The 26,855-nt window shown below is 34.8% G+C and overlaps 1 protein-coding gene across 1 annotated transcript in view; it reads left to right on the top strand.

Moving 5' to 3' along the window:
• The window catches only part of GPC5 (glypican 5), a 575,796-nt gene that overhangs the window by 185,926 nt on the left and 363,015 nt on the right, over positions 1 to 26,855 (top strand). The window contains exon 6 of the mRNA XM_062487799.1: positions 838 to 958. Within this exon, the coding sequence (XP_062343783.1) occupies positions 838 to 958 (121 nt within the window). The remainder of the gene's footprint in view (positions 1 to 837; positions 959 to 26,855) is intronic.

The raw sequence follows: 26,855 nt of genomic DNA on the forward strand, positions 1-26,855 counted from the left end.
CATTTGCATAATGTACAATATCTGTGATGAGAAGGTAGATATTCAGTTTTTCTTGCATAACTTGAGCATTACATATAATATGGTAAGTTGAATGAAGAATTGCCTCTTAATAAGCTACAGAATCCTGCTTGGTGGTTATTTTATTTACTGTATTTTGAATTTTGATGTACTATAAACAATGTTCTACTTACTCAAACAGTTCTTTTTTGAATCAGCTTATATCTGTTTTTTACTTCTTTATATATATATATATATATATATATATATATATATATATATATATATATATAAAGTACATTTTGGCCTACTCTTACTTATGTAATTTATGTAATGCTAAATAATTTATGCACAATTTGGCTGTTATTTTTCAGTAAATATTCTGTCTGCACATGCACTCACAAAAACACTAGAAAACTTTGGCTTTATTTGTGAACATACAGCGTGTATGGAACCTGGAATTTGTTTTAAAAATCTGAAATGTCACACATTTAGGCAATCATCATGTCATTGTATTTAGCAAAATCAAAATGGAGTACAGCCTTTTTGCACACACACAAGAAGACGTGCACAAGGCTGAATGTTTCATGCTACAGAATGCAGTTAACTTTCCTTATTAAAGTTTACAGTAAAATTAAAGTGCTAATAAATAACAAAACATTGTGGAAAGTAGTAATTATACTTTGTTGCATTTCCTTTTTGCGAAAAAATATGTGCACAAAATTAATGCATCTCATTAAAGAGGTATGCTGGTGCCATGAGATATAATACAAACTAGAAGATGACTCTCTTAGAGTAAGTTACTAAACCATTTTTATGTTTGTTTCTGTATTAAACTAGCTATATGCACCGTGTGGTTGGCAGTGGGATCAAAGCTCAGTCTGCAAATCCAGAAGTAAAAGTGAAGGGAACAGATCCTGTAATAAGTCAAATTATTGACAAGCTGAAACATATTATTCAGGTAAGACGCTTTTTTCCTATGGATACAGTATAAGTTCTAACTACCACTTTAGTAATGAAAGTATTAACTTACTGCATCAAAAAAGTTAATTCAAGTTTCTGATGAGTGCACATCCACAGCAAGACACTAGTTGCTCTCTGTCTCACTTCAGTTATTAAAAATGATTTAGTTCAAAGGCTTGCATATAAGTGTAGGAAGCGAGGCTCTGGCAGCTGGGCCATCTGTACCTGCAAGTACCACAACTCAGCATTGCAGTAAGGATACAGAAGCACAAACAGTATAATTAAGGGATATTAAGTGGGTGCATATGTTTGCATAACAATAAAACATAACTTTCCTCTTCCCTCTTTACTAAATCTAGGTTCTTTGTTAACTTATATTGCTGTGAGGTTTTTTGTTTAGATTCCAGATAGAAAAAATAGGAAGTTTGAATGAAAATCACATGCATGCTAAATGAATTGGTATTCATTACTGTTGTACATATCTGTGAGTTACTAAATTCAAGGCTTACAAGGAAGTAAATTCCAATATGGGTCTGTAAAATCATAATATTTTAAGAAGTTTACGGGATTACAGGTGTCTGGTTACACGCCACTTTTATATGCACAGATAGCCAGAACTAAAGGACAAGAACAATTCTGTTGAAGGCAAGAGTTATTTTGCTGAGAGCTCTGTATTTCAGTTTAAAAATAAAAGTTTTCACTCTGATCTGAATGAAGGCTTAGTAACCAGAAAGGTTCTAAAGGCATTTCTTGTCAGTGATCCATTTAACCCAGTATCCTCTCCTCTGCACTGGTAAAAGGAGAGGCTGTTTAGGGAGACCATGAAGCTTCTCACTATTATTGCCTCCACTTCTCTTCTGTAACCCATTCCCCAAACAAGAGAATTAGAGATATTAAATGTCTTCTGCTTGCCTAGTGCATTTAGATCCATCTAAGGACTTGCTTTAATTCTGTTTTTACATCTTCTTGACAGCTTTTAAATACAGTTTTCTATGTGGTTTCTGGAGTTGAAATATTACTGATAGCTTCACAGTAAAACCTCTTGGTTCTTATATCTGTAATTGTGAACATAACTCTTCTCTGACAACAAAACAGTGATGAAATAGAAGAAAAAACAACAGGAAAATTTCTTTTCCATCAGTAGTGTTGTTTTCTGGGAGAAATGGCATTAGTTTTGAAGTTCAAAGACAATCGTTATTCTTTCCTTCTTAAAAGAAATATCTTTTTTATCCCTCCAGCTTCAGTATCATGCTTTTGTCTCTCTTCTTTATTAAAATGGTATCTACAATGGTGAGAAAATCAATGCAATTTTCCCTACAAGAGATGCCATGATTTAATTAATAACTACAAAATACTATACAAAGATAAACTTTGCAAATATTACTTGGTAAGTTCCAAGATCTTTCATCTATCAGGAATGCTTTTCTCCTTTTGTATTAAAACTGCTCTGTATAGTTTATTGTGTTGGTTTCCTCTAGAGACTTGAAGTTGTGTTGTTTTCTCCTTGAGTGAGTACCTGAAAGAGTGGAACAGAATATTTCCACTATGAAGTATTTCATTTTGAGAACTTATTTGCCCTTGTCCCTAAAGAGTTGAGTGGATCTTGGGGAAAAGGACATATAATTTACATACTGAAATGCTATATTTTCTTTCTGTGGGATAGCTTCTTTCCTTGTAGCTCTGAGTATGAAAATAGGGTCAAGGGATAAAGAGAGCATCAAAATCGTCAGAGACCTGACATACAACTGCTTTTCCCCAGGAAAAAAAAAATAAAAAAGGGGAGACTGAAGAAGCTGCAAAAAAGCATTCTTCTTCACCATTTACTGCTTGGGAAAGGAAGATGAGAAGTGTAAATTAAAGATTAAAATACAGAAGATCACCTTTTTGTCCTGTGTGATATGAAAAAAAGATGAATCACAGATTAAGCTTCCAATGGGCAGAAAATGAGGGGAGCTTAATGGATTGTGGTGATGCCTCAGAGACAGACAAAGTCATACTTAAACCTAACACACTATCCAAGCTGTATTACTGAACTTCAAAATTTTAAATAGCTAACTTAGTAGGAACAAAACATATTGGTCAAGTTTTTCAAAACTAATAATTTCTAAAATTTACAAAACTATATTCTTTAATTCATCTTCAGGGTGAATATAGCAAAAGGGCAGATATTTTTGAGTTCTTTTCCTGCTCATAATGAATGTTAACTTAGGAAAACAGCCTAAGACCATTCTACCCTGCATACAGGAAAGGACAGATTTCATAGCATCTCCTCCATTTTTTTCCTCTTGGGTATACAAAGGCATTAAAATCCCAAGCAAAGAATTAGCTTTAAAATATGTAAATATACAAATGCTTAAATTCTGTTTTCCATGTTCTCTACTGTTAAAACTTTAAACTTCTGAAATCAGCCCCTGGTTACATAAGTGACAGTATCTTTTTTCAGCAGGCTGTGGTTTCTGGGCAGTTCTCCTTTGTGAGAGGCTCACAGTAATCCTCCTTTTTGTGTAAATAGTGGATTTACCACAAAATCAATAGAACTTTTTGATTCTGTTGGTCTCCAACATCTGTAATCTGTGCCCTGGACTCTGCAGGTTCATATTCACAACAACAAAGTGCAATTAGAGGAACTGATATGAACTCTGCTCAACCAGTCAATGCTGAATATGGCTTGAAAAAGTCACCCTCTTCTGTAAAACTCCTTACTTGTACAAGCTGGTATTTTGGAGAGTTTTAAATGATGGACTCTTCTTCATTGATTTATCTTCACGGCAGGCAAATTACGGGTTCAGTGCATATCCTTTTATATACTGCAATCTGCAACTATCACTAATAACTAATCAAGATAGGCAAAGTCAGTTTCATATGGCATAAATAGTAATGAAAATTATTTTCCTTTTCCCCCCAATAATTTAAAACCACGATTAATTCATCATTCCTGCAAGTACAAATACTAAGGTTATGAAGTAAGTGTGATATTTTGGAGCTTTGATTACAGGCAAGACCTTGGTCTTTTCAGTGTATTTCTTCTTTCAGAAGACAATCTCAAAAACATACTGCCTTTGAAAGCAATAGACATTACTTGGAGAGAGTATTTACAGGTTAAATAAAGTCTTCCTCATTTTAGGAAATCTTGCCAGAGCAGAAGATACTCTTATGTCTGACTATCTAAATTAGGCAGACCAAATCTCCCTTTGGGGATCTCCAGAGGTGCCTACCATTAGTGACTATACTGGAAACTTAAATGCTTCTATCAGGATAAATGATTTCTAATTTTTAGGTGCAGTAAATGGTGTGTCTGAACTTATTTGGAAACGATACCATCTTGCACTGCTATACCACTAGACTGCTAGCTGATATGCATAAAATAATATTTACCTTCTCCCCAAAGGGCTGCAAGCTGTCTCTAATGGAACTGATGCTTTCATTCCTTAAAGGACTAAATGCCAGTACTTCATATGACATTAAATGCTGGTGACAGTCTATTTTTTCCTTTATTTCTTGTCATTATTATTGCGTGGTGAGCACTCTGTTTCACCATGCTGCCATTTGCCCATTTACCTCTCTCAAAAAGGTTGCAAAAATAGTGAGATGAGACTTTGTTTTCACACTGATCTGGTATGCTGATTTTTCCATCTGCATTTTTTAAAGCTTTTATCAATGTACCACAGCATAGTCAAATTAATATGTGGTTTTGTAAGAGCAGTTCAAGTATGGATTGGAAATGGGGATGGAATGTTTTGCCTGGAACCTCACCTGTTCATACAAAGAACCGTGTTTTGAAATTATTCATGCACAAGTTTTGGCACTTGCAGTTGTGCCTACTTCCTGTAGTGTTATGATAACCACCTAATAGTTAGAACCCCTCTGCCACTTAAACTAGTGCCAACATCTGCATAAACGTCACAAATTAGATGTTGTGAAGACTTTTTAAGTGACTGAAATGCAATTCTTTCTCACGGAATGAGGGAATTCTCAAAAGTACAGCATTAGACAGATGCATAGTTTGACACACTCTTGGTAACATGCTCTCGGATACTCACTTCCTAAACTTTTCTTTCCCTTTCTCTTCTTAAATGCTTTCTGTTGATACAGTGTAACCTGCAGTTTGTACTTTTTAATAACAGGTAAGTGGCAAGCAAAATGTCAGTGCATTTTATGCAGCAGCCATTCAGCATTCACTGGTATTAGAATTGCTTTCAGCTGTGTTTGCTCCTAAATAGCCTATTTATTTTTTGTGCACTAGGAAAGACTTCCTCATGAATTTGTTTTATATTTTGTATTACAAATGTATATCTAAATGTTAATTTTGCCTTAGATTTTTAAAATTTATTTCTGGAAGTAATACTGTCTTTTTGAAAGAAACTCTAGGACAAATTCTGGTTTTGGCAAGGCAGCATAGTAGAGTACTAATGTTGTAGGGATATTGGGATATTCCTACTTGACAGAGAAGTCTATTTCATATTTACTGTGTGAGCTTTTCCAGTCTTTTATCCCCTCTAAGGAGAGCTGTCTCTGACTGCTGGCTGGTGCCAACAATATATTAACTACTTGATTATTACCACTGCATGTAAAATTTTGGCAAAAATCCTGTAAAAATATTAAGCAGTTAAAAAATAAAGCAGGAAATTATTTTCTGAATTTCATACTCCTCCTTTTAAAATATACTTCAATTTCTTGCCTCAAAAATACACAAAAGAGTGCAGGATTGCTAATACTTTTGTATCTCTTGAGAGTGAAAAGGTTTTCTTCACAGTTTTGTGATGACAATGAAGGTATAAACCCCTTTTGCTGCTCACAAAGTTGGTCTTTCTGTATTTGTAAGTCAAACACAAATTATATGAACATTCTGAGATGACTTGGAAAATTGTATGTCTTGGAAAATTATGTGTAAGCTCAAACCTGCACATGGTTTACAAGTAGTAGGCAGGAATAAAAACATTATTAGTAGGGTATGCAGTTTAGCTGATGTGTCTTCCACTGCTGGGATGTTTAGGGGATAAATTGAGCAAAACAGTCACCAGCCACATAGTCCTTCTGGTCAGTAATTGAATTAAAACACCAGTAATATTTTCCCTAGCTTACTTTGTTTATTACTAACTAGATGACCAGAGTAATCAAAGTCCCATTCATTTAGAATAAAATATCATTTTTGTGAAGTATCTTTTAAAATAGGATTTATGCTGAAATAAAAAAGAACTTTCTGAAACTGTCATTCAAATTTGTTTAAAACTGTTAATAATGGGCTAATTTAAAAAACCTTAACATTTGATTTTTTGTTGTTTTTCTCCTTGTGTTTCTTATAAAGCCTTGCACAGTACCCAGTGAGAAAACATATTTGTTGATGCAGCAGGAAGATACTATCAATTCTTATCCATTTTGTGAAGACAACAGTGGCAGAGAAAATAAAACAGTATTTTCTAGCTACTTAGGTGGATAGTGACACTAACTGAAGTATTCATTACAGTGCAGGGCCTATCTACAAAAGTCTATTTAGCACCTAAATTGTTTCCTGTTATAGCTGGTAAAAACTGCTTGTATTAGGGTTTTTTTTGTTTTGTTTTGTTTTGTTTTTTTGTTTTTTTTCCCTAGCAAAACCGGACCATTGTTCTACCTTCTCATTTTTAAGTACAATATTAAGGGAAGGAGGCTTTAGAGATTTTGGAAGAGCTCCACCTGCTCCTCATAGAGATCATCACACCTTGTACACTGTTATAATATGTATTTCTGAAATCAAAATTATCATTTCATTAATAATAGAGAGAGGAATATTCTCAAACTGACATGCTTGGAACAACATGTTTGGTAAAAAGAGAAATGTAGAATGGTATCAAATAGGGCTTAAAAAAAAATAAGTTAAGCAGGATATCAACTCTCCAGTCAGAAGAGAAAATCAAATAAGTGGCTGTAACTTATGAAATCTGACACACATCACAAAGCCTTCCCATAGGTACCTTAATTGGCAGCCTCTTAAGAGCAGAGGCTCAACAGCTAGGTAGAATAATACCACATCAAGATGGAAAGCCACTTACCGTTCCTGTTAGTACTAATTAATGACACATGTAATCTGTCAACATCTCAGTAACATTAAGAAAATACTTTGTATTCAAGCAAATGCATTAAAAAGGAAGAAGAAGATTAGGACAGTAACTGGAGTTAGCAGTAGGTACCATTAAGATGTAAGTGCCATTTACATGGTCTGGTAATGGTCTCCTCAGAACCATGGAAATTCCTGTGTGAGCAGTTGCTCAAGGCTGACATATCAAGGGAATAAACAGGATGGTTGTGCTGTGTGTCCATTTGTACATTGGTGCTGGCTGAGTGCCGTGTCCCACCTTGGTTTGCTGGCTTTGGATTGTGTACAGGAGCAGAGAGTGCTGATATACAGGAACAGTTCCAAAAATGTTGATGGGAATGCACTGCCTGTTGTCAGTCCAAGTATCACAGCTGAGGAGAATGCTGCTAGGGGGGTTAAGGGTTGGGCTAGAAGACTTTTAAAGGTCCCTCCCAAGCCAAACTATTCTATGATTCTATTGACTCCACGACCTTACTGTGTGAGCTCATATGCTATTAACACCAGGTAATAAACATGGGAAGAGCTGAAGAGTCCAAATGTCTATGTCAAATACCATGGACCTGAAAAGATGTCAACAATTATAAAACACTGAGGAAAAAGGCTTCTTTATCATCAGTGATATTAAGACCATTTCTTAGAATATGTGCAACAGTCATTATGCAAAACTGACATCTAAAACAAATCAGCTACCACAACAACACATAACAACTGTGAGAAAAAAAAAGGAAAAAAAAAAAAGGAAAACAAAACAAAACAAAACACGCAGAAAAGCATTTCAGTGGTTAACTGTTAAGGGAAAAAAGTTGCTGGTCACCAACTTTCTGGTCTGAAAAGTAATGCATCCTTTCTGAGCATGTTGAATGTTTCCTATTGGAGACAGGCTATTTCCTTTCAGTCTCAGTCCTGAGAAATCCTCGGAGGCAGTGACCTGTGGAGAGCAATACAGAGCAAGTAATTTGCTGCATGCATCATCATAATTTGTTATCCTTGCCAGTTTGTAAAATAAGCAATGTGTTCTGTAGGCACAAGAAGTATCAGTCTGGAAAGCAATCTGTTGCTCTGAAATCTTATAAACAGAAATCTCATATTGTCTGTGAGGGCTGTGTGTTGCCTAAAGAACTCATCTGCTCTCTGGAAGTTTTGGAAATTGTGAAAAGCAGCAGCATAGTATGGAGCATTCAAATGCTTTTGAACCCTGTGGGTCTGAAATCCTTGTGGATAAGACAAATTGTATTTGAAACTGTACCATATAGTTTAAGGTCACAAATTTTGCTCAGGACAATACTGGTTTTGTCTTGAGAGAGTCAGTCAGCAAGCAGTTGAAGAATCAGTACCAAAGGTAAAGTATTCAATTTTCATGAAGTCTCAGCAAAGCTGTTCAGGACTATGGATTAAAAGGAAGTGTCAGAAACAAACTGTGCTGTGCATTTTTAAAGCAGTTTTTGTTTCAAGGGAGAATATAGAAAAATACAAATGTATCTTGGCAGACTATGGTTATGTGCTAGGTTTGTGGGTAGGTTTCTTAGCTTCTCTCCAGTGCAGCAGAAATATTACAATGCTCTGTATTTAACTGAGTGATACATTTAGAAAACAAAAACAAAAAAAAAAAAAGCCTGATAAATGTGCTGTTTCTAAATTCCCTCTAAAACAGGCATATAATAAAAAATAAATTCACATAAGAAAACTTGTCAAGATACAAAAAATAACAGCTTTGATAGTAACCTGATTGAATATAAATGTATATATTTATAGACATAGTAAAACATAACATATATATGTTGACATTTTTACAAGACAGGGAGCTATTGCTTTGCAAAACATCCAGTTCCTTAATGCTGTGTTTTGGCCTTTTTTAACACTTTCCTGTGTCAGATAAGCCTCATTTTAAGTGCAGACAGAAGAAAGCTTTAAAGAAGATCTAAACATTCTGCTGCCAAATACCTACCCTACTTTTTTTTAAAATTTTTTTTTTTGCAAGTAGGTCATACTTTGTAGAGAAAATGGGGACACCTCTTTCTCATTCCTACTCTGGAACTGGTGATAATTGTAGCAAGTGCTATTGTGGTCGTGGGACATTGGTGGGACACCTCTGCTTCCTCTTCTGCCTGCACTTTTCTTTTTTCTCTCTGTGAGTCATTTAGCTTGATCTATGGACTGTCTCACTGCATTGATGTAAACAACTGTAGGATAATAAAAACCCCAAGCAATGAACAATTAATTTGATCTCTAAAGAGAACCCTAAACCAATCCTGTAAATTCCTAAACAAAATATACAGAGCTCAGTTTTTCAGGTATGATAATGTTTTGATTAGAAAATTCTCTTCTTGTAACTTGCTTGTCACTTCAGTTGAACAAAATCATTGAAAGTAGTCACTATCCTCATCTAGTTTACCTGCCATATGATTACTGTGTAAATCTTCTCATGGGTACAGTGGCCCACAGTTCAGGCTGTGCAAATGATGAAAAGAAATTTTGTGAGGACTAAAGGCCTTTGCTGATAAAGTACTGTAAGCTAATTTTAGATGAAAGTGTTTTCCTTTATTTTCTGTCTGTTAATGGGATGTATATTTGCATTGAATACAGAACTGTCCTGTCCTTCTGTAATCCTTTAAGTACTATTTTGCTAGGTCCAGTTTCCCCTTGTCAGCTTCTTATTTCTGCTTCCTGACCCTCCCCAGTTCCTCTTCAAGTAATCACATGGTTTTCATCTCATTCTGTAGAGTACTTCCCTGTTATATTCATCATTTCTTTTACCAGGTTCCCACTGGTGCACAGGTCTGGGACCATGACAACCCAGCTCAACAGCAAGAATGCTGTTTCCCAGTCAGTCAGGACTATAACTGAAAAACTGACTTTTAAATATCTGAACTAAGGTCTTACTGTTGGCTACTAACTAGTCATGCAGGAAAGTAGCAGAGAAATATATTTTAGCCTCTGTGAAATTTTTTGTCTTGATGATGATGAAAGATAGGGAGGCATTTTAAAGTGCAAATAATGAATGACTATGATAAAAAAAACGATAAGATTGAAAGAGGCTGCAAAATTCCAATTCTGTTACCTTGAACTGTAATTTCCTTCTTGATGCAGCTGCCCTGCCCTAACTCTGCCTTGTGACAGAACTATTTACTCAGGTCTATGCCAAATTTATCGAAGCACACAGATCTGGGCAAACAAAATACTGCAGCATAATCTGTGAATAAATATAACAACAATACTTTTTAGTGAGAATATGCAAATGTTTCTAGCAGAACTGTACAACAGTAAGGCTACTGTTTTTAAAGGTATCCATCATTCATTTCTCTATTTCTTCATCCCCTGATTTAACACCTTTGTTATATACAGAAATGCAACAATCTGCTTTTCAAGGAAGTCACATGCAGATTTTGAAGAATCAGGTAGTATCATTAACCATGGCATTCCATAGTTGCATGGAAGCACATTTGGGAAGTGTTTTTATTTATTGTAATAATTTGATCAATTTTATCTGTTTTTTTTCCACTTTCTGTTTGACTATTGTTCTCCTCTATAATTTCATTCATTAGAAATCCTCCTCTAAACTTCTGTACCTCCATGCTACATTACGTACATAGCACATATTTTATCATAGCTGTCAATTTTCCCCCATTTTTCTGTTTAAGAACTCTTTTACAACCTATTTGAAGCCATGTTTGAAGTGCCAGCCATCTGGTTCCTTTACAGTTCAGCTGCAATTAGTTCCTCCTGCAACAGCTCTCTTAATTTCTAGTGTCTACTGTTCATAATTAATCAGACTTTTTTCCCTTGCATTTTTTCTTCAATTTTAGATTAATATTGTTCTTCTACTTCTGTTTTTGGAGCCATGTGGGATTCTGAAAATATGTCAGTAAATGCTACTATGGGGAAGGCTTGAATTTCAATTTTCTTCCTAGCAGCTTAAATGTCTCCAGAGCTTTTTTTGATAGGTTTTGTATAAACCAACATGTACCCTTAATACTTTTTCTTATCCAAAATTTATTACATGTTTTATCTACACAACTCACAGGGTCTTTCACCATAGCCAGTTAAGGTACTATGATTTCCTTAGTTATTGCATGTAATAAGAGTTCATTTGTTATTACTTTCATTGCTTATACTGACATTCTGTACAGATTCTTTGAAAAATCACTTTTTATTATTTTTCTTCAGCCCTTTTAAGGAAATTTTATATTGTCTTGGTTTTGAAAAGACAGGTACGTGCTAAGGAAGAGCAGGGCCTTTCCTCTGAATTAGTATAATTTTGGAATTAAGGGGGCCGTCATGGAAAGATATGGAGATAGGAATAAGAGTTCCTCTCTGAGTCAAACGAGTGAGAGAGCAAGCCCACAACTGTCTACCTGCCCCTGATCTCACAGTGTTCCCCTTCCTCCCCCCCTGCCCTGGGAGAGAAACTCCAAAAAGGGTCAGGGAGCCTCCCCCTATCACTAGCCATCTTAGCATGCCAATGGGAAAAATTCCAGAGAGGAGAGGGAAAAAAAAAAAACAAACAAAAAAAACCCAAACCCACCCCCAACATATATGAGGAATGTGCTAATATGAGAGTGTAGTAAAAGGATTTAGCTGGTGAAGTGGGGACATATCCATTTAGATACTTTTCTGAACATACCATAATAATCAAGGAGCAGGCTTGTCTCTTTTTGCAATCCCAGACCACTGGGTTGGTCAGATTGAAGTGTATTTTTCTGCTGGATAACCGTAGTTAAACTCTGCAGGTGTTGCAAACAGGCACTTGTATTTTTGTTGTAAGTAAAATTAAATCTCATAAAATAGTCAGCTTGATATATCTTGTGGGCTTATATGTGAAGAGCCCAACTCATAAAACATCAGTTTTAAGAAAATGGTTTTCATGCACATCAGTAAAAAGATGTGTGTCTTCCTATGTAGGAGGAAATATCTTCAGTTAGAAACTTTTGTGTGACAAAAGTTTTATCAAAGAATAATGGTGTATGAAAACATAGCAAGTGATAAAATAGACAGTCTGGGGAAATTTTGAGGAAGCTTTTCTTTGGAAGTTCTAAAAGAAAAAAGTGTCGGTGTTAAATGCAAATTCTAACTGAAAAAATTTGTTTTAATGTTATATACTTTTCATTCCTTCCTATGTTTCCTATTTAATTCAATTTCCAATTTTTCCTAAAACCGTTTTTCAACATGAAGGAAAAAACCCTTATTATAAATTATTTAACAGAAACAAAAAATAGGGGAAAGTGTTAATAATTGATATATAGAAACAATTAAGAAACTATGAATATTTAAATTCTATTTTATTTTTTATTTGATATTTGTACAATAGTTTCTATTAAAAATTCTTCCCATCAGCCATTCTTTTGATTTTTGATTCCATATTCAGTTTTGAAGGACTTAATTGAATATTTTTGATTTTAAAAAATTGCATAATATGGAGAACTATACCTTCATTTGATTATTTCAAGGCAATTTTGCTTGATAAATTTTGGTATTATAGATCAACAAGGAATGTCATCTGTGCACCCCGAGATTGTGCTCTTTTCATCTGTACTTCTGTATTTTACAGAAATGGGTGTCTCAGATGAAGACTTAATTCTATAAAATTCTTTTATTTTTGATGCTGCTCAACTTCTTTCTTTCTTCCCCTTCTCCTCACTCTCTCTTTTTGCCAATACATTTAAAATAATAAGTTTCAAGCACTACAATGATTTTTTTTTGAGTCTTGCCTTTGTAAGTTGTATGGCAGTTTCATCATTCAGGCTCTGAAATATTCAAGTTCCTTCAGGATAGGAAAATAGTATATTGGTATTGTTTTTGTTTTTAGAAAAATACAGAGTAACATGAATATCTACTACCACTTTGATATTGAAAGCAAATCTGTAGCCTGGGCTCAAACCTTGAGTAATTTAAATCCTCTAAATTGATTGCTTTATCTGCAGGAAACAGAAAAAGACACTTCTAGAAGCACTTCAGGCTTGAGATGGTGTGAATCATACTCCAGGATGTCTCATGTTTTTCTGTTTTGGCATTCTAGAATAACCACAGTCCAAACTGAGCTACCTCTGTTAGGTATATTTTGGCCAAGGATACGGAATTTGCTTTATTTTGGGCAACACTGAATTCTGTTTGCATTTGTTCATATGGACCTAAGTCATATCTCTTTCAAGAACAGATTGCTTTTCTGCACCACAAAAATTCTGTATGCTTCTAAAACTTACTAAAAACTCCTCAGACATGAACTTCATTAAAACCCTTCTTAAGCTAATTTCTTGGGAATAATTTGAATGACCATAATTAAGTCAGGATATATTTCCATGACACAAAATTTTAGCAGAAATGCCAGGCTTCAGGATGCCCATCTGACAAACATCTCAGTGGTCTTTTCATTATTCTTGTTTTCAGAGTTTTCTATAGCTGGTTTGGGGCAACTTGGAGGAATTTTTTTACCCATCTCTGATTGGTTTGCCGTATAAAATTAGGGATATGAGAACAACTCTGCTAAGGTAGAAGATTTTGAGTACAAGATGCATCTGAATTTTAGAAACTCAAGTTTAAGTATCAAAAAACCACAGGAGAAATAATATAATAAAGTGAGGATCCAAATCACAATTGATAAGCAAAAATATAAAGCCCTAGTGAAAATAAGAAACTCCTTGGAAAGGTGTTATAAAGTGCAGGGATTACACTGAATTTCCAGAAGCCATGCTGATTTCAACTTGTGGGCAAGAGTAAAATAAATAGTAAAAATCTTCATCAAGAAAAGTAAAAAGTGTCTTTGAGAGAGCTGAGCTTCTGTTCATCTTTTTAACTAACAAAGATGATAATTGCTATGGAATCTAAAGGGTGGTAGCCGAGAATGAGGTTTTGGAAATAAAATGTAGATGATCGATTTCAAGTAAAAAATTTTAAGTCTCAGTTCATGCAGAAAATGTACTAAGAGACAACATGTGTTCACAGAGAGCCTGTGACAGAGCAATAGAATATCTTGCCAGCAGTACAATGTCAATATACCATTCAAACATCTTTGCTTGAAGGAGTATCGTAGAAAAATTTCTGTGTGTCAGTAAGATGGTTGCTAAAATACTACATGAATTTTGACCTAGTTGGAAGAATAAGGATTTTAGAGTTTGTAGCTAAGAAATTAGGTTAAATAGAAAAAAAAATAGAAAGAGAAAAATGTCACCATCTTTATTTAAAGAGCAGTTATAAGACTGCAGAAAGATGACTAGAATAGTTCCTCAGAGGCTGGCATTGCAGCTAGTACTAAAAGATCCTGGGTTAAAAGACTGGTGTTTTGCAAATTTGGAAAGGACAAGATTTGGCAATCTAAAGGAAAATCAGATCATGTAGAAATGATCGAGGTCCAGAACAATAGAATTAGAATGAAATACAAAAATGTGAAATGAGAGCTTTTGCTGGACAGGCTTCTCATTACAATCAAGGAATTCTGTGAGGCTGAAACACATCAGCTGGAGGCAAATGAGGACACCCAGGTCTGGTAACTGATCAAAAGATGAATTTGAGCAACTTACATTTCCCATTAACTTGGAGTCATACAAGGCGCTTTTTTTTTTTTTTCACAGCTGTGGGTCTAGAAACACATTTGTATCACACATTCATCTTCTTCCCAATTATTTTCTATACCTTATTTAAATAGGGTGACATATGCACTCAGGGAAGAGTAAAATGTACCTGGGTTTTATCATTTTGTTTTTTAAAAAGCTATTTCAAGTTTATGTATTCTTGAATTTCAAATTAATTAAATGAAATCTGATTTTTTTTTCCTGCAAATTCTGTATGATAGTTGTGTAGATTCTTATTTTTAAACCTTGTTCCATAAAAGCTTGAATAATGGTATTAATATAGTAGCATATTTCAGTGTGATTGATGAACCTTTGGAAAGATATAATACCTGTTTATTTCATTAATCCAGTTGCACTATGGTATTATAGTCAACATTTCCTAATTTCTTTTCAGACGCTATATTTAATTTTAATGTTTCATATTATGACAAGGAAAAGATGGTAGTTAGAATTTATATCAGTTCGTTCTGCTTCACTTGAATACCTAAATATTTCCAAGCCATCTATAAATATTGAACTGTTCTTTTCTAAAGTTGGGTATGATAGCCTGATTCTTGAAAATAAGAGATTAAAAATCTCTTACCTGCTCTTTCAGTATTAGCAATGTGGAAAAAAAAATGTCAGGTATTTTTTAGAAAATGAGGATTGTGTTGTTCTGATGAGTTTTTAATGAAACCAAGTAGATAACGGCTGGGACTTAGAGAAAAAGCAACAAGAAACAGTCTTCCACTTTCTATTGAATGCCTCTGAGATGCACTAATCATCAGTGCATCAGTTGATGAAGTGATTTTATTTCACAGTTTGTTGCCTTGACAGGATCAATAATCCTACTATTAGTAAACTCTGCAGAACTAAAAGGCACTGAGTATTCCCAAACTCCACACACTTCACTAAAATATATTAAAATTTTTATTAACAATGAATATCTGCTGACTCTTTAATAGTTGTAAATTCATTTTAACAATTTTCTGCTCTATTGATATTTCTACATCTAATTTCACAATTACATAATAATTAAAATAATTTAAAAAGGTAGACGTGAAACATAAGGAACTTCCCTTTACATTGAACTTTCCATAGGAAATAATGGCAATCAAAAAATATTTAATGGAACTGTTTTGAGAACATTTCCTTGCTTTTTCTATCCTGATGGCTGAACATTTTAGTCTGTAGAAGTGGTGAAATTTGAGCCATGTTTTTTGTAAAACTCTTAAAGCATCATGAGTCTTTGCAAAACAAAAAGAACAAAATTAGGCTTGCTTTTATGACATGTCCAGGTAAGACAATATATTTTGGTTTTTTTTTTTTTTTTCCATTGTAGAAAAATTTTTACTCTCTTAGGAAAAAGAAAAGCAAAAACAAAGCATCTCTTGAGGTCTTAAGATTCTTTCCAACACTTAATTGTTTGGTTAAGCAGTTTTGAGATAAGAAACAGTAGAAACAGGCTTTCAAAAGATACCTAAATATTTATCACTTGTGTCTTTTTCATTCATATTAGACTTGATCAAAGGTCTTTTTCTCCCCTATTTTAGAAAGTTTAATACTAATGAAAAGGGTTGACTACAGTATCTACTCCTATTACTGGCATATGATAATCAGCATTCAGGTATTGTTTTATTTTTCTATGCATTCTGATTAATGTAAATCTAGATTTACTTTAAAACTTGTATAATGCTACTAATGAATTTATTTTAGAGAAAAATATTTAAATGACAATTCTGAAAGAATAGTTTTGAATGATGAGTTACTCAACTATTGTAAATTAATTCCATTTTTATGAATACTATAATGAAAAAAAATAGTAGTATTCTTTGTTTTGGTTTAGTGTCATTTCTTCCTTAGGTATAGATTTACACAAATATCTGCATTTATAAGTGTTAATTATTTTTGCCAAAAATATTTTTAGAGTTTGCACTTTTGTGTTGTTTTTCAAACTGCTGATGAAATTTTTATTTTAAAAAATGATAAAACTTCATTCAGAAATCCTTTTGCCACTGACAATTACCAAGATAATGGTTTAAAAAATTAACATATCATTAACATAAAATGAATGGGTTTGCAGACTGTTCTCAAGAAGACCTCTAAATCTAAAATTTAAAAAAAAAGAGAAACTGAAACCTTTTTCTTCTTTAATTCCTTTTCTTTTTGCTAATGCTGATTAGCTTGCACATATTGTTACCTCTGTTGGAATAAAAATTACTCAGATATGTATAATCACACCTCTTTTATCCTAGTTTTTCTTGAGAAATAATATTTTTTATTGCACTTAAATGCAAGTCATTATTAGAAAATAAAATTAATATTATTATTGGTTTTATCTTTAAAATGTTGACTATTAATCTATGATTTTTCAAAAGGCACAATATTTCCTGTTTATCACTTGGACAAAAAATTATGTACTTGAACACACAATGTAACTAATTCAAAATGTATATAAAAATACTTGGGAAATATAGATACTGTGCTTTCAAAGAAAAAAATATTTAGATCAATCTTCAACCTTTAAACTCCAAAACTGCTCCTGAAATTTGCAATTGCAACTCTCCAGTCCTTTGCACTCCAGTCCCTCCGGAGCAAAAGAAAACAAAAATATCCAATTTTCAGTGCAGTAGTAAATAGAAAATACTGAGAAGTGTCCTCCAGAAGTGCTTAGTATAACTGTTGTCTCTGCAGTATGCTATCTGACATGAAGAGGCAAAAAAACACATTAGTAAGTGTTTAAACACAGTTCTCTCCTAGAAATATCCAAATGAAATTAAATTGCTATCTTAAGAAAATCCTTTATTACAGTGACCACAGAGAGCAATCTGTTGCTATATTAGCAAGAAAAAAATAGAGTAAAATGAACAGAAGAAAATAGGTAAGAAAGTGAAGCTATTATCAAAAACCCTGGGAAGTATCCAGTCTGAAAAAGCATTAATTCAATACTTCATCCTTACAATCTTTCATAAAATCTGTATCTATTTCAGGAGAAGAACATTTGATTCCTGTCATGCCATTTTTCTTTTATTTTTAGCCCTGTTTTTTTCTGTTTTCTTGATAGTATTTCTGAAAGTACTCAAAACGTATTTCTCATTTTGCATAAGTTGTTAATGGGAAACCAAGCAGTGGTGAATACTGAGGATGTATCCAAGTTTCCCAAGCTATCAGCATCAGTAGCAGCTTGCAGAGTAGTTTGCAAGGATAAGGCCATGATGTTCCAAATAAAGCCCATTCTCTCAAGTACTGCACAGCATGAAGTCATGGCAAACAGAGGTGAGAGAATATTGAGAGGTGGGAATTGGAATGCCTGTCTGAACAGCATTTGCCAGCTTGCCAGCCATACTCTTTGATTTAAAGTTTGGAAGATCCCTTAGACTTTGAAAGACTTCTTCCCCAGCTGATGTCTCCTAATAGTTTGCCAAAATAGCAGAGATCTGCTCTCTGCAAGAGCTTTGTTAGACCCTTAATTGATTCCTCTGACTTACCCACCTGCACTCCCTAATTTTTCTATTTCTATCCATAATACAGTCTATACATAGGTTTTTCCAACAAGGTTAGCTGGCTGGAACGTGTCCATGTATAAAATATACTGGCAGTGTAGAATAAAGTAAACTGTGATCTTCATGGAGTGCTTGGGAATTTTTTGGGAAAGAAGTTAGAATAATTTTATTGTTGGTGGCACCTCTGTATTCCAGTGTATTTAGAAAAAAAATGAATGTTCTAGTATTTGTCATATTGTTTTGTAACAGCAATGTCTTTAGTGCTACATTGTATAACCCAGATGTTGTGAAGCTTTTTTGACGTAAACTCTTTAAATATCTCTTTCTTTTATAAGCATCTGGAAATTATTCTCTGGTTTTAACCTGAATCTGCTCGGAACAGGCCATCCATGGTGCCAAATGCAAATTATGGCAAATTCGGTATTTATCTTACATGTTCAAGGGAAAAAAGAACCATTTTCATATTTGCATGTGTGTTTGCCTGCAGGAATATGTACTTCCAGAGTGTGAAGTACTACACAAGGTTCTCTTTGCCTTTTTCTGCAGTTTTCTCGTGGTAATTCAGTGAGGTACTTGGTATCTATGACTTTCCCCTCTTTGAAACACAGGAAGCAGGGAAAAGTTGTCTAGAAAAGTCTCATGCATTGTTAGTGCTTGCCTCTGAATCTGACTGCATATTGATCTTGTTTCACTAGACTCTACTATTACCTATATATCTAACTGACCTGGAGCACAGCAATCAGTATAAACACCTGGAATCCTCCCATGCCTAGTCATGACCTTCTAACAGAATGTAGTAGAGAAAACTTGTAGTAACCATAAAGCAGTCTGGAAAAGCAAAGAACACACTTGTTGCACTCATCACAAACAACTGGATAATTATATTAATTCATCTTTCTTACTTTGTGTATGAACTTATTAAAGTGTGCAGCCATAAAGTATAGTTGTTTTCTGAGTGTGGTGTAGGCTGTTTGCCAGGATCAGGTTTTCTGTTCAGGTGTTCTGATGTCACACTATTGCTGCTCAAGATTTTTAAGTAATATTTTACTAGGTTTTTTAAACCATGTTGTCTTTAAAAAAGAATAATTTCTAAAAGGGACTAGCTGATCGTCATCACTTAAGTCAGTTCCAGGAAACAGATGAAATATCTATTTGTAAGCTATGAATTCATGAGTCATTACAATAAGTGCTATTATTAACAAGGTCTTATGATACAAACTTATTCCATGATTATTATAGTCTCATTTAAACTAGTTGGCTCATAGATGATTATGGGAAGAACCACATTATAATATCTACAAGCATTAAAAAGATCTAGTTAATGTCTATTTCTGTATAGGTTTTCTTACCAATTTCTTTCTTCCGTTTAGCAAGTTATCTAAGTGTGTAAACTTACACACACACATACAGAAAGCATCTTTATGTATAATCACTGAAATATTCTGTATCATCTGTCTGGTTTTGTGGCTAGAGAAAAATAGCTAGAGTGGAATTGTCTGCTTGAAGATAGCAGAAAACAGGGGCCTCTTTTTAGTTGTCTATAAGGGAAAAGAAACGAGCATTTTTTTGAATTTTATTTGATGTTCTGTCCTGTAATAAGTCCAATGTCATTAAAGTAAATTAGTTTACAGAAATTTGTGCACAAAACTGGTATCTACTCTCACAGTCCATTTCCTGAATAATTATTTTTAATAAGAGAAAAAGCTGAAGAACAACTTTTTCAGTTCACTGTCCAATAACCTCCATTGCAATCACAGCTTTACTTAACAAGTCTAATGTTTAGGCCCTTGCTGAGATAGCATTTACCTACATAAGGGAAAAAAAAAAAGAAACTCAAAGTCCAGTAGGGAACAACTTTATGTAGTGATTCTTGTCAAACTAGTCGTGTGTACAGTGGAAGTGTTTCACTTGCTGAGTGCCGGTCACAAATGCCTCAAGTCATTTCTTTATTGCCTCCTAATTTTTTTTTTCACTTGCTGAAAGTTAATTTCTGCAATAGTTCTCTTTTCTGAGCTGTTCTGTCCGAAAGGGAAAATGTTTTCATTTCTGCTAGTTTACTTTGTAAGTTCCTGCAGACTTTCTTACATTAGGTTTCATTATTGCATTTAATTTCAGGAAGGCTTTAATTCTTTAAAGATGGCCTCACTTTTCAGTCACTCCTAGTTACAGACATTTAATCATTCACCTCAGTGCAAACAGTCCATCAGGTTTTTAACAACAGAACAATGACACACAAAAATGGAAATCCATATTATGAAAGAGGCCCTAAATCAACCCTTACTGATTAATTTCCCCTTTATTCACAAAGCCTAACTCATTCTGACTGAATCAATCAAAAAGCTATTACCTTCATACTTGCAAGTGTTACTTTCAAAATCAATGAAAACTGAATTTATTTATAAGATGCAGTGTGTTACCAAAATAAAAGTTCCCATTTACTCAAGCTACAGATTTATCAAAAACTGTTACAGTTGGTAAAATGTTAGGGTTTGACCCTGTATATTTTTTTGGCGTTTTTTTAATTTTCAACTTTATCCACATTTTCTAGTTTCATTTACTTCAATAGCTGGATTACTCTTAATTCTATTACATGAAGGCTGTCAGACAGAGCTGCTACTCAGTAACAGAAGCTTCCTAGGGATATGTCAGTGGGCAGTAGCTTTGGCTGCCATCACCATAAAATCATGGAATTCAGTATCCTGAATGAAGTAAGGAGGGACATTAGCAGTGTGCAAACTTTGGGGCAGCAACCAAGAGAATTAAGTAAGTTGGCTGATGTCCTTGCAATGCTGCTCCATCTGTTATCTTTGGAACATCATGGAGATCTGAGCAGGTACATGGTGACTGGAAAGAAATAAAAGCCTGAAGGTTAACCCAAGGAACTACAGGCTCATCTTTACCTCATTCTCTGGGATAGAGTTGTCTTACCAGAAGTAAGTCATATCTGACCACCCAACTGTGATAAAATTACCTTATGAAAACTTCAGAAATCACTTTGTACACTTGCACAGACTTTGGGGCTTCTTATTTTTATAATCAGAGTCTTAAGTGTATCTGAGCCATCTTATGAATCAGATAACACCTTTCAGCTAGTGAACAAGCTGAGATCTTAGACAGTGAAGTTCCTTCCAGCATGCTAAACCTAAGTTTTTTGTTTTCAAATAAACACATCCAATATCCTTGCCTATATTATATTCAGTATAATTCTATTATATTGTATTTTATTATATATAGCATAAAAATACTGATATAATAGGATTATATTTAATTTAAAGAAAATCATGACTATCTGCTTTTATTGCAAGAGGGTGGGGAAGGGCAACTATGAGTAAATAGTCTCCTATTCTGATAGAATCACTTGCAGGGCAAGAGAGGTAAATTCTTGGGACCAAAGGGGCAAACTCTTGCAGAAACTGAGTTTAAGTTCTTCAGGAATTGATTTATTAGTGTTGTCATCCTCTGCTTCCTCCTTAGCACACATCAACGTAGTTCTTCTGCTATGCAGAACTTGGTCATGGCTGTTGCTTCTGCTGCAGGTGTTCAGAAATTAAACTTCTAGATTTGCAACTCTATGTCCCTACTGGTATTACTCCAGTGGGAATGGCGGCTTTTCTTCCTTATCCAGAAGCTATTTTACTGAAATTTATTTCACTGAAAGGAAACAGTATGTTCCTATGTTCACATTCAAATTCATATTCAAGACAGCAGAAACTCAAGCAACACTTGACTCACATTTTGAAGATATTTTAATTTGTATTTTTAAATAGAAAGCATAGAATTTAGTGCAGTTAGTCATGCTTATTTTGGAAAACTACCTTTTAAACTCAAGCAATAAGATCCTTCCAATCTTCCTAGAAGATTTCCTATCAGATCCTCAATTTCATCGCAATTAAGTCTTGTCAGACTCCAATTGGCCTTTTGGATTCTAAGAGGCACAAATTAACAGGAAATAGAGACTTCAGCAACATTATTGCTATCTTTTTTTTTTTCCCATTACAAATTCTGAGAAAAAAAACAAGAAGTTGATTTTCCATATGAATTGCAACTTAGTCCTTTTTTGGTAAATTGAATCATGAATTATTTTTATTCTTTTTTCCTTTTTGCATCTATTTGGGGGGGGTGTTGGTGGGAGTTTATTTTGTTTGTTTTGTTTATGGTATTGTCTTGGCACAAATACTGATGTAGGTTTGAAAACTTAGTAATAATTCCCTCTCAAAAAAGAATGCTTTTACTTATTCTTTTCAGCCAAATTTCACCTCCTAAATTTCTTGTGCCTCAAGTTCTTTTGTCTTTCACAATTTCCTGTTTATTTTGACTGCTAAACTTTTTTTCATTTCACTCAACACTTTCCAACATGTAGAGGAAATACAGAAAGTGATATGATGAAATTATAAAGAGATAGGCATGTATGTCACATATATAAGAAAAATTGTGCAAAATCAGGACTGCATTTGAGAACAATGATTTTTTTCTATATGTGTGTCTGCCTATTGCTGTGGAAAACTTTTAATCTAAGGCAAAAAGAGATGGACTGTATTAAATTTATTTCAACTCTAGTTATTTTTGAAGGCAAGACCATAGCAGAGATTTTCCTAAGAAAAATAAATTAGTCATCTCCTAAGAAAAAAAATAAACTAGTCACTAAAGTTGATTTTACAAATTAGACAGAATGCTGTCATGTATATTTTCCTTCCCATCCCAATGCTTTGCTGATTAACTTCAGTTTTTACAATACTAACTAGATCTTGGTGTGGCTTAGTGGTGCTGCTTGAGCAGACTGATCATTTCTGTGCAATTCTTTTTTGTCCTTTAGGAAACATCATTCTAATGTTAATAAAATACTGGTTTCTTTGATGAATATGATGCCACATTTACTATAGATAAACCAGTTTCAAATTTATTTTAAGAGTCAGCAAAGTCTTGGCTTCTCTATTTATTAAAAAAAAAAAATCATCTTGGACATATAGTGGCTTTGGTCCCTCTTGGGAGGAATAGTGTCTGACTGTCTTGGATCTTACAAGGAGCTATACACATGCTTGTGCAGTAGAATTATGGAATATGCACCAATTAGATGAATTCGTAGATAGCCATAAGTTTCTACCATTGAATTAGCAATAGCAAAACCATGAATTCAGTTTGTACATGTGGGATTTTAGCCAAAGTAAATAAATCAGTGTTCTAATTCACTTGGGTTCAAAATTATTTAGCCTTTTCTTATTTAACAAAAGAACATCATCAGACATAAAGGAGCAGTCAGGCATGATATTAAACAGCTGAACATGTCAAAATAACCAGCATGTAGCTACAAAGTTTCACTCAGTAGATCACTGCTCTACAGTTATTGTTACTGTGTTTGGTTTGCACATGCTTTAGATTAATTGATGTTGGGTGTGGAAGGCAACCTTAACTTAGCTTTTGTCCACTGAGCTAAGGCAGTGTTTGGACAGCATTCTCAGGCATATGGAGTGACTCCTGGGGTGTCCTGTGCAGGGCCAGGAGTTGGACTCAAAGATCCTGATGGGTCCCTTCTATCTCAGCATATTCTTTGATTTTATGAAATAGTTCCCCTGTTTCACCAAAGGCACACTGATGTAAAGATCCTTTTATTTCTGTTGTTATTTATTAATATCTATGGTCAGTAAATAAGGCATTTACAACCAGTTTTTTTTGCTTGTCATACTTCTATGCTGAATTTTCCAGCAAACTAAAAGTCTTCCATGTGTTGCACATGCACGTGCAAATCAGATTGAACACTTCGTTCTGTGCAGCTGTATAAAAAAGAATTCAGTTCTAGGGCATTTATTACTAATCCTTTTTGATCTCAGAGCCCTGTTATAATCTTGGTATTTGAGTTTTCATAAGCAGGCAACTATTATTAGTAAGTTACTTCATGAATGGTAAATGGTTTCACTATGGTTCCAAACCATGTATTTTCCTATCAATACTCTTTGCAGCATGTTGTGCTCTGCCTCGTCAAAAGAAAGGAGAACAGCTTATGTATTATTAATAAGCAACTCATTTATAGATAGAAAGTTGGTAATCTTTGAATATTAATCGGAAGAATTCTAAAGGAATGATTATAAAAGAGACACAGAAAGAAGATTCCTTCTTCTAAGTGTTGAATAGCATATTATTTTTGGGCTATAAATTATTTACATGGAGTTGCTGCTTAGACCCAGGAATCTTTTATCTTTCAGTCCTTGTTTTAAACCTGATCAGCAAAATGACATCTATCTTCACATTTCCCCTAGAGCCTGACAGTCATGAAAGCATAGCCATTTTTAGGCAGATGTTTGCTGCTGATAAGATGCATTAAAGCATGGCCCATTAGCTGAACTGTTTTGTAAGTCATCAAAGATTCAGATTGTTTAACAAATTGATATCTATGCAGAAAACAAGAGACAGCGAAGGTCTGTGTAATGCTGCAGTAGTTCTTATTGACTGTCTTTAAGATCAACAAGAAGTGCTGCACTGGGCAGAGAACGAACAGAATGACAATGGGGCCTGTTTCAAAACAAGCTTGGAACTGAATGAAATTCATCATTTATTAACGTAATAGATCCCCTCACTACATCTCCCAAATATGCTGAAGCAGACATTTTTTTCTGCCTACTCACATCTATTGCTGTCATATTTAAAAAAATTAAAATTTAACTTAAGCTTTGCATAGAAACACATCCTAAAACTATAATGTGATGCTTATGTGTATGTGCTGCATGCACACAGGTAGAGTGTGACCTAAAGATAAATATTACAAATGGAAAGCTGAGTAGCAATAACTAAATTACTAAATAGCTGAATGGAGAGGAAACAAAAAACAAACAGAACAACAACAACGTAAAACAAAGGAACTGGAAAAGGGTAAAGATGAGTAGAAGTGGAAAATATTCACTCAAAGGCATATAAAAAGTGTGGCAAAATGCAATGATATGTCTAGGAGGGAAAAAAAAGGAAATCTGAGATATATGGCAGTAAATATTTAATGGAGAAAGACAAACAAGAAGAAAAAATATTGGGAAAAAATGGAAGACAATATATGCCCCAGAAATAAAAAAAACAGAAGGAAATGAGAAAAGAGACAAACAAAGGAGTGAATTTGGTGGAAAAGAGAGGCAAGGAAAGCAATAATGTTACTCTGTGTGCATGTATCTAGAGATGAGAAATTTCCTAGTAACATGCAGACTATGTGTACATATATACACACACATATATATATATATATGTATGTATGTATGTATGTATGTATGTATGCATATATGCATGTCATTTCAAGATTGTGTCCAGACTGTTCTTGAATGTCTTCAGTGAGGGAGACTCCACAGTCTCTCTGGACAATCTGTTCCAATGCGGGTCACCCACACAGTAAGAAGTTGTTCCTCATATTCAGGTGGAACTTCCTGTGCAGCAGTTTCTGCCCATTCTATTGCTTCAAATCACCAAGCAGAGCCTGGAAATAGTATCTTGACATCTTTTCTCAAGGCTAAACAGGCCCAGCTCCCACAGCCTTTCCTCATGAAAGAGATGCTCCAGTTCACTGCCCATTGCAACCATCTCCATTGCCATCCACTGGCCCTCTTCCAGGATTTCCATGCATCTCCATCTCTCTTGTATTAAGGAACCCGGAAATGGACACGGTACTTCATATGTGGCCTCACTAGGGCTGAGTAGTCCCTTGATCTACTGGCAAAGATTTTCCTAATGCACCCCATCAATGGGGACATAATTGTCCTTGGTCACAAGGACACACTCATGGACAGCTGCTTGTCCACCAGGACCTTCAGGTCCCTCTCTGCAGAGCTGCTGTCCAGCAGGTTGGCTCCCAGCCTGTGCTGGTGCAGGGGGTTATTAGTCCCCAGGTGAAGGACTCTGCATTTGCTTTTGTTGAATTTCAGATGGTTCTTCTGTGCCCATCTCTTCTGTCTGTCGGGTCCTTCTGAAGGGCTGCACAGCCCTCTGGGGTATCAGCCACTCCTCCCAGCTCTGTGTCATCAGAGAACTTCCTGAAGAGGCTTCTTTCCTTTCGTGCATGTGATTGATCAATATGCTAAACAATACTGGACCCAGTATGGAACTTGAGGGACACCATTTTTGACAGGCCTCCAACTAGCCCCTGTGCCATTGATTACAACCTTCTGGGATCTGCCATTCAATTCAGCCTGTCCACCTCACTCCACCTCACTTTCCACTGCCCATTCCATCCACACTTCCTTGGTTCATCAATGAGGATATTGTGAGGGTGTTGAAAGCCTTGCTAGAGTCAAGACAATACCCACTGATCTTCCCACATCCATCCAGGTAGTTTTCTCATCATAGAAGTCAATTAAGTTGGTCAAGCATGATTTACCTGTGGTGAATCCATGCTGACTCTTCCTGTTCTCCTCCTTTCATCCATCTAGACAGAGATGAGGCTGACTGGCATGTAGTTACCTGGGTCTTCCTTCTTGCCCTTTCTGAACACTGTCCTCATGCAATGTCCTCATGCCTGATAGAGCTTATAGATAAACTTGTTCTGCCAAATGTTTTGACAGATACGGGTATTTTCATGTCCTGACATTTTATATTTGTGAACTTCAAGAATAGTTCCAAGTAGTTTCCATAAGAGTGCAACTTTGTAAACAATGGAACTAGTTAGGAGATTTAAAGGGAAAAGAAAACAAACTTGGACAAAGGATCAAGTGAATCTTTGCAGTTGTAATTTAGGGAGGGTATTGTGGTAGCCATGCTAAACTTAGTGACACCAAATCAAAATTTTCTCTTTCTTCCTCTAAGCTTTGGATT

Source organism: Cinclus cinclus, chromosome 2 (assembly GCF_963662255.1).
Source record: "Cinclus cinclus chromosome 2, bCinCin1.1, whole genome shotgun sequence".
Taxonomy (NCBI): Eukaryota; Metazoa; Chordata; class Aves; order Passeriformes; family Cinclidae; genus Cinclus; species Cinclus cinclus.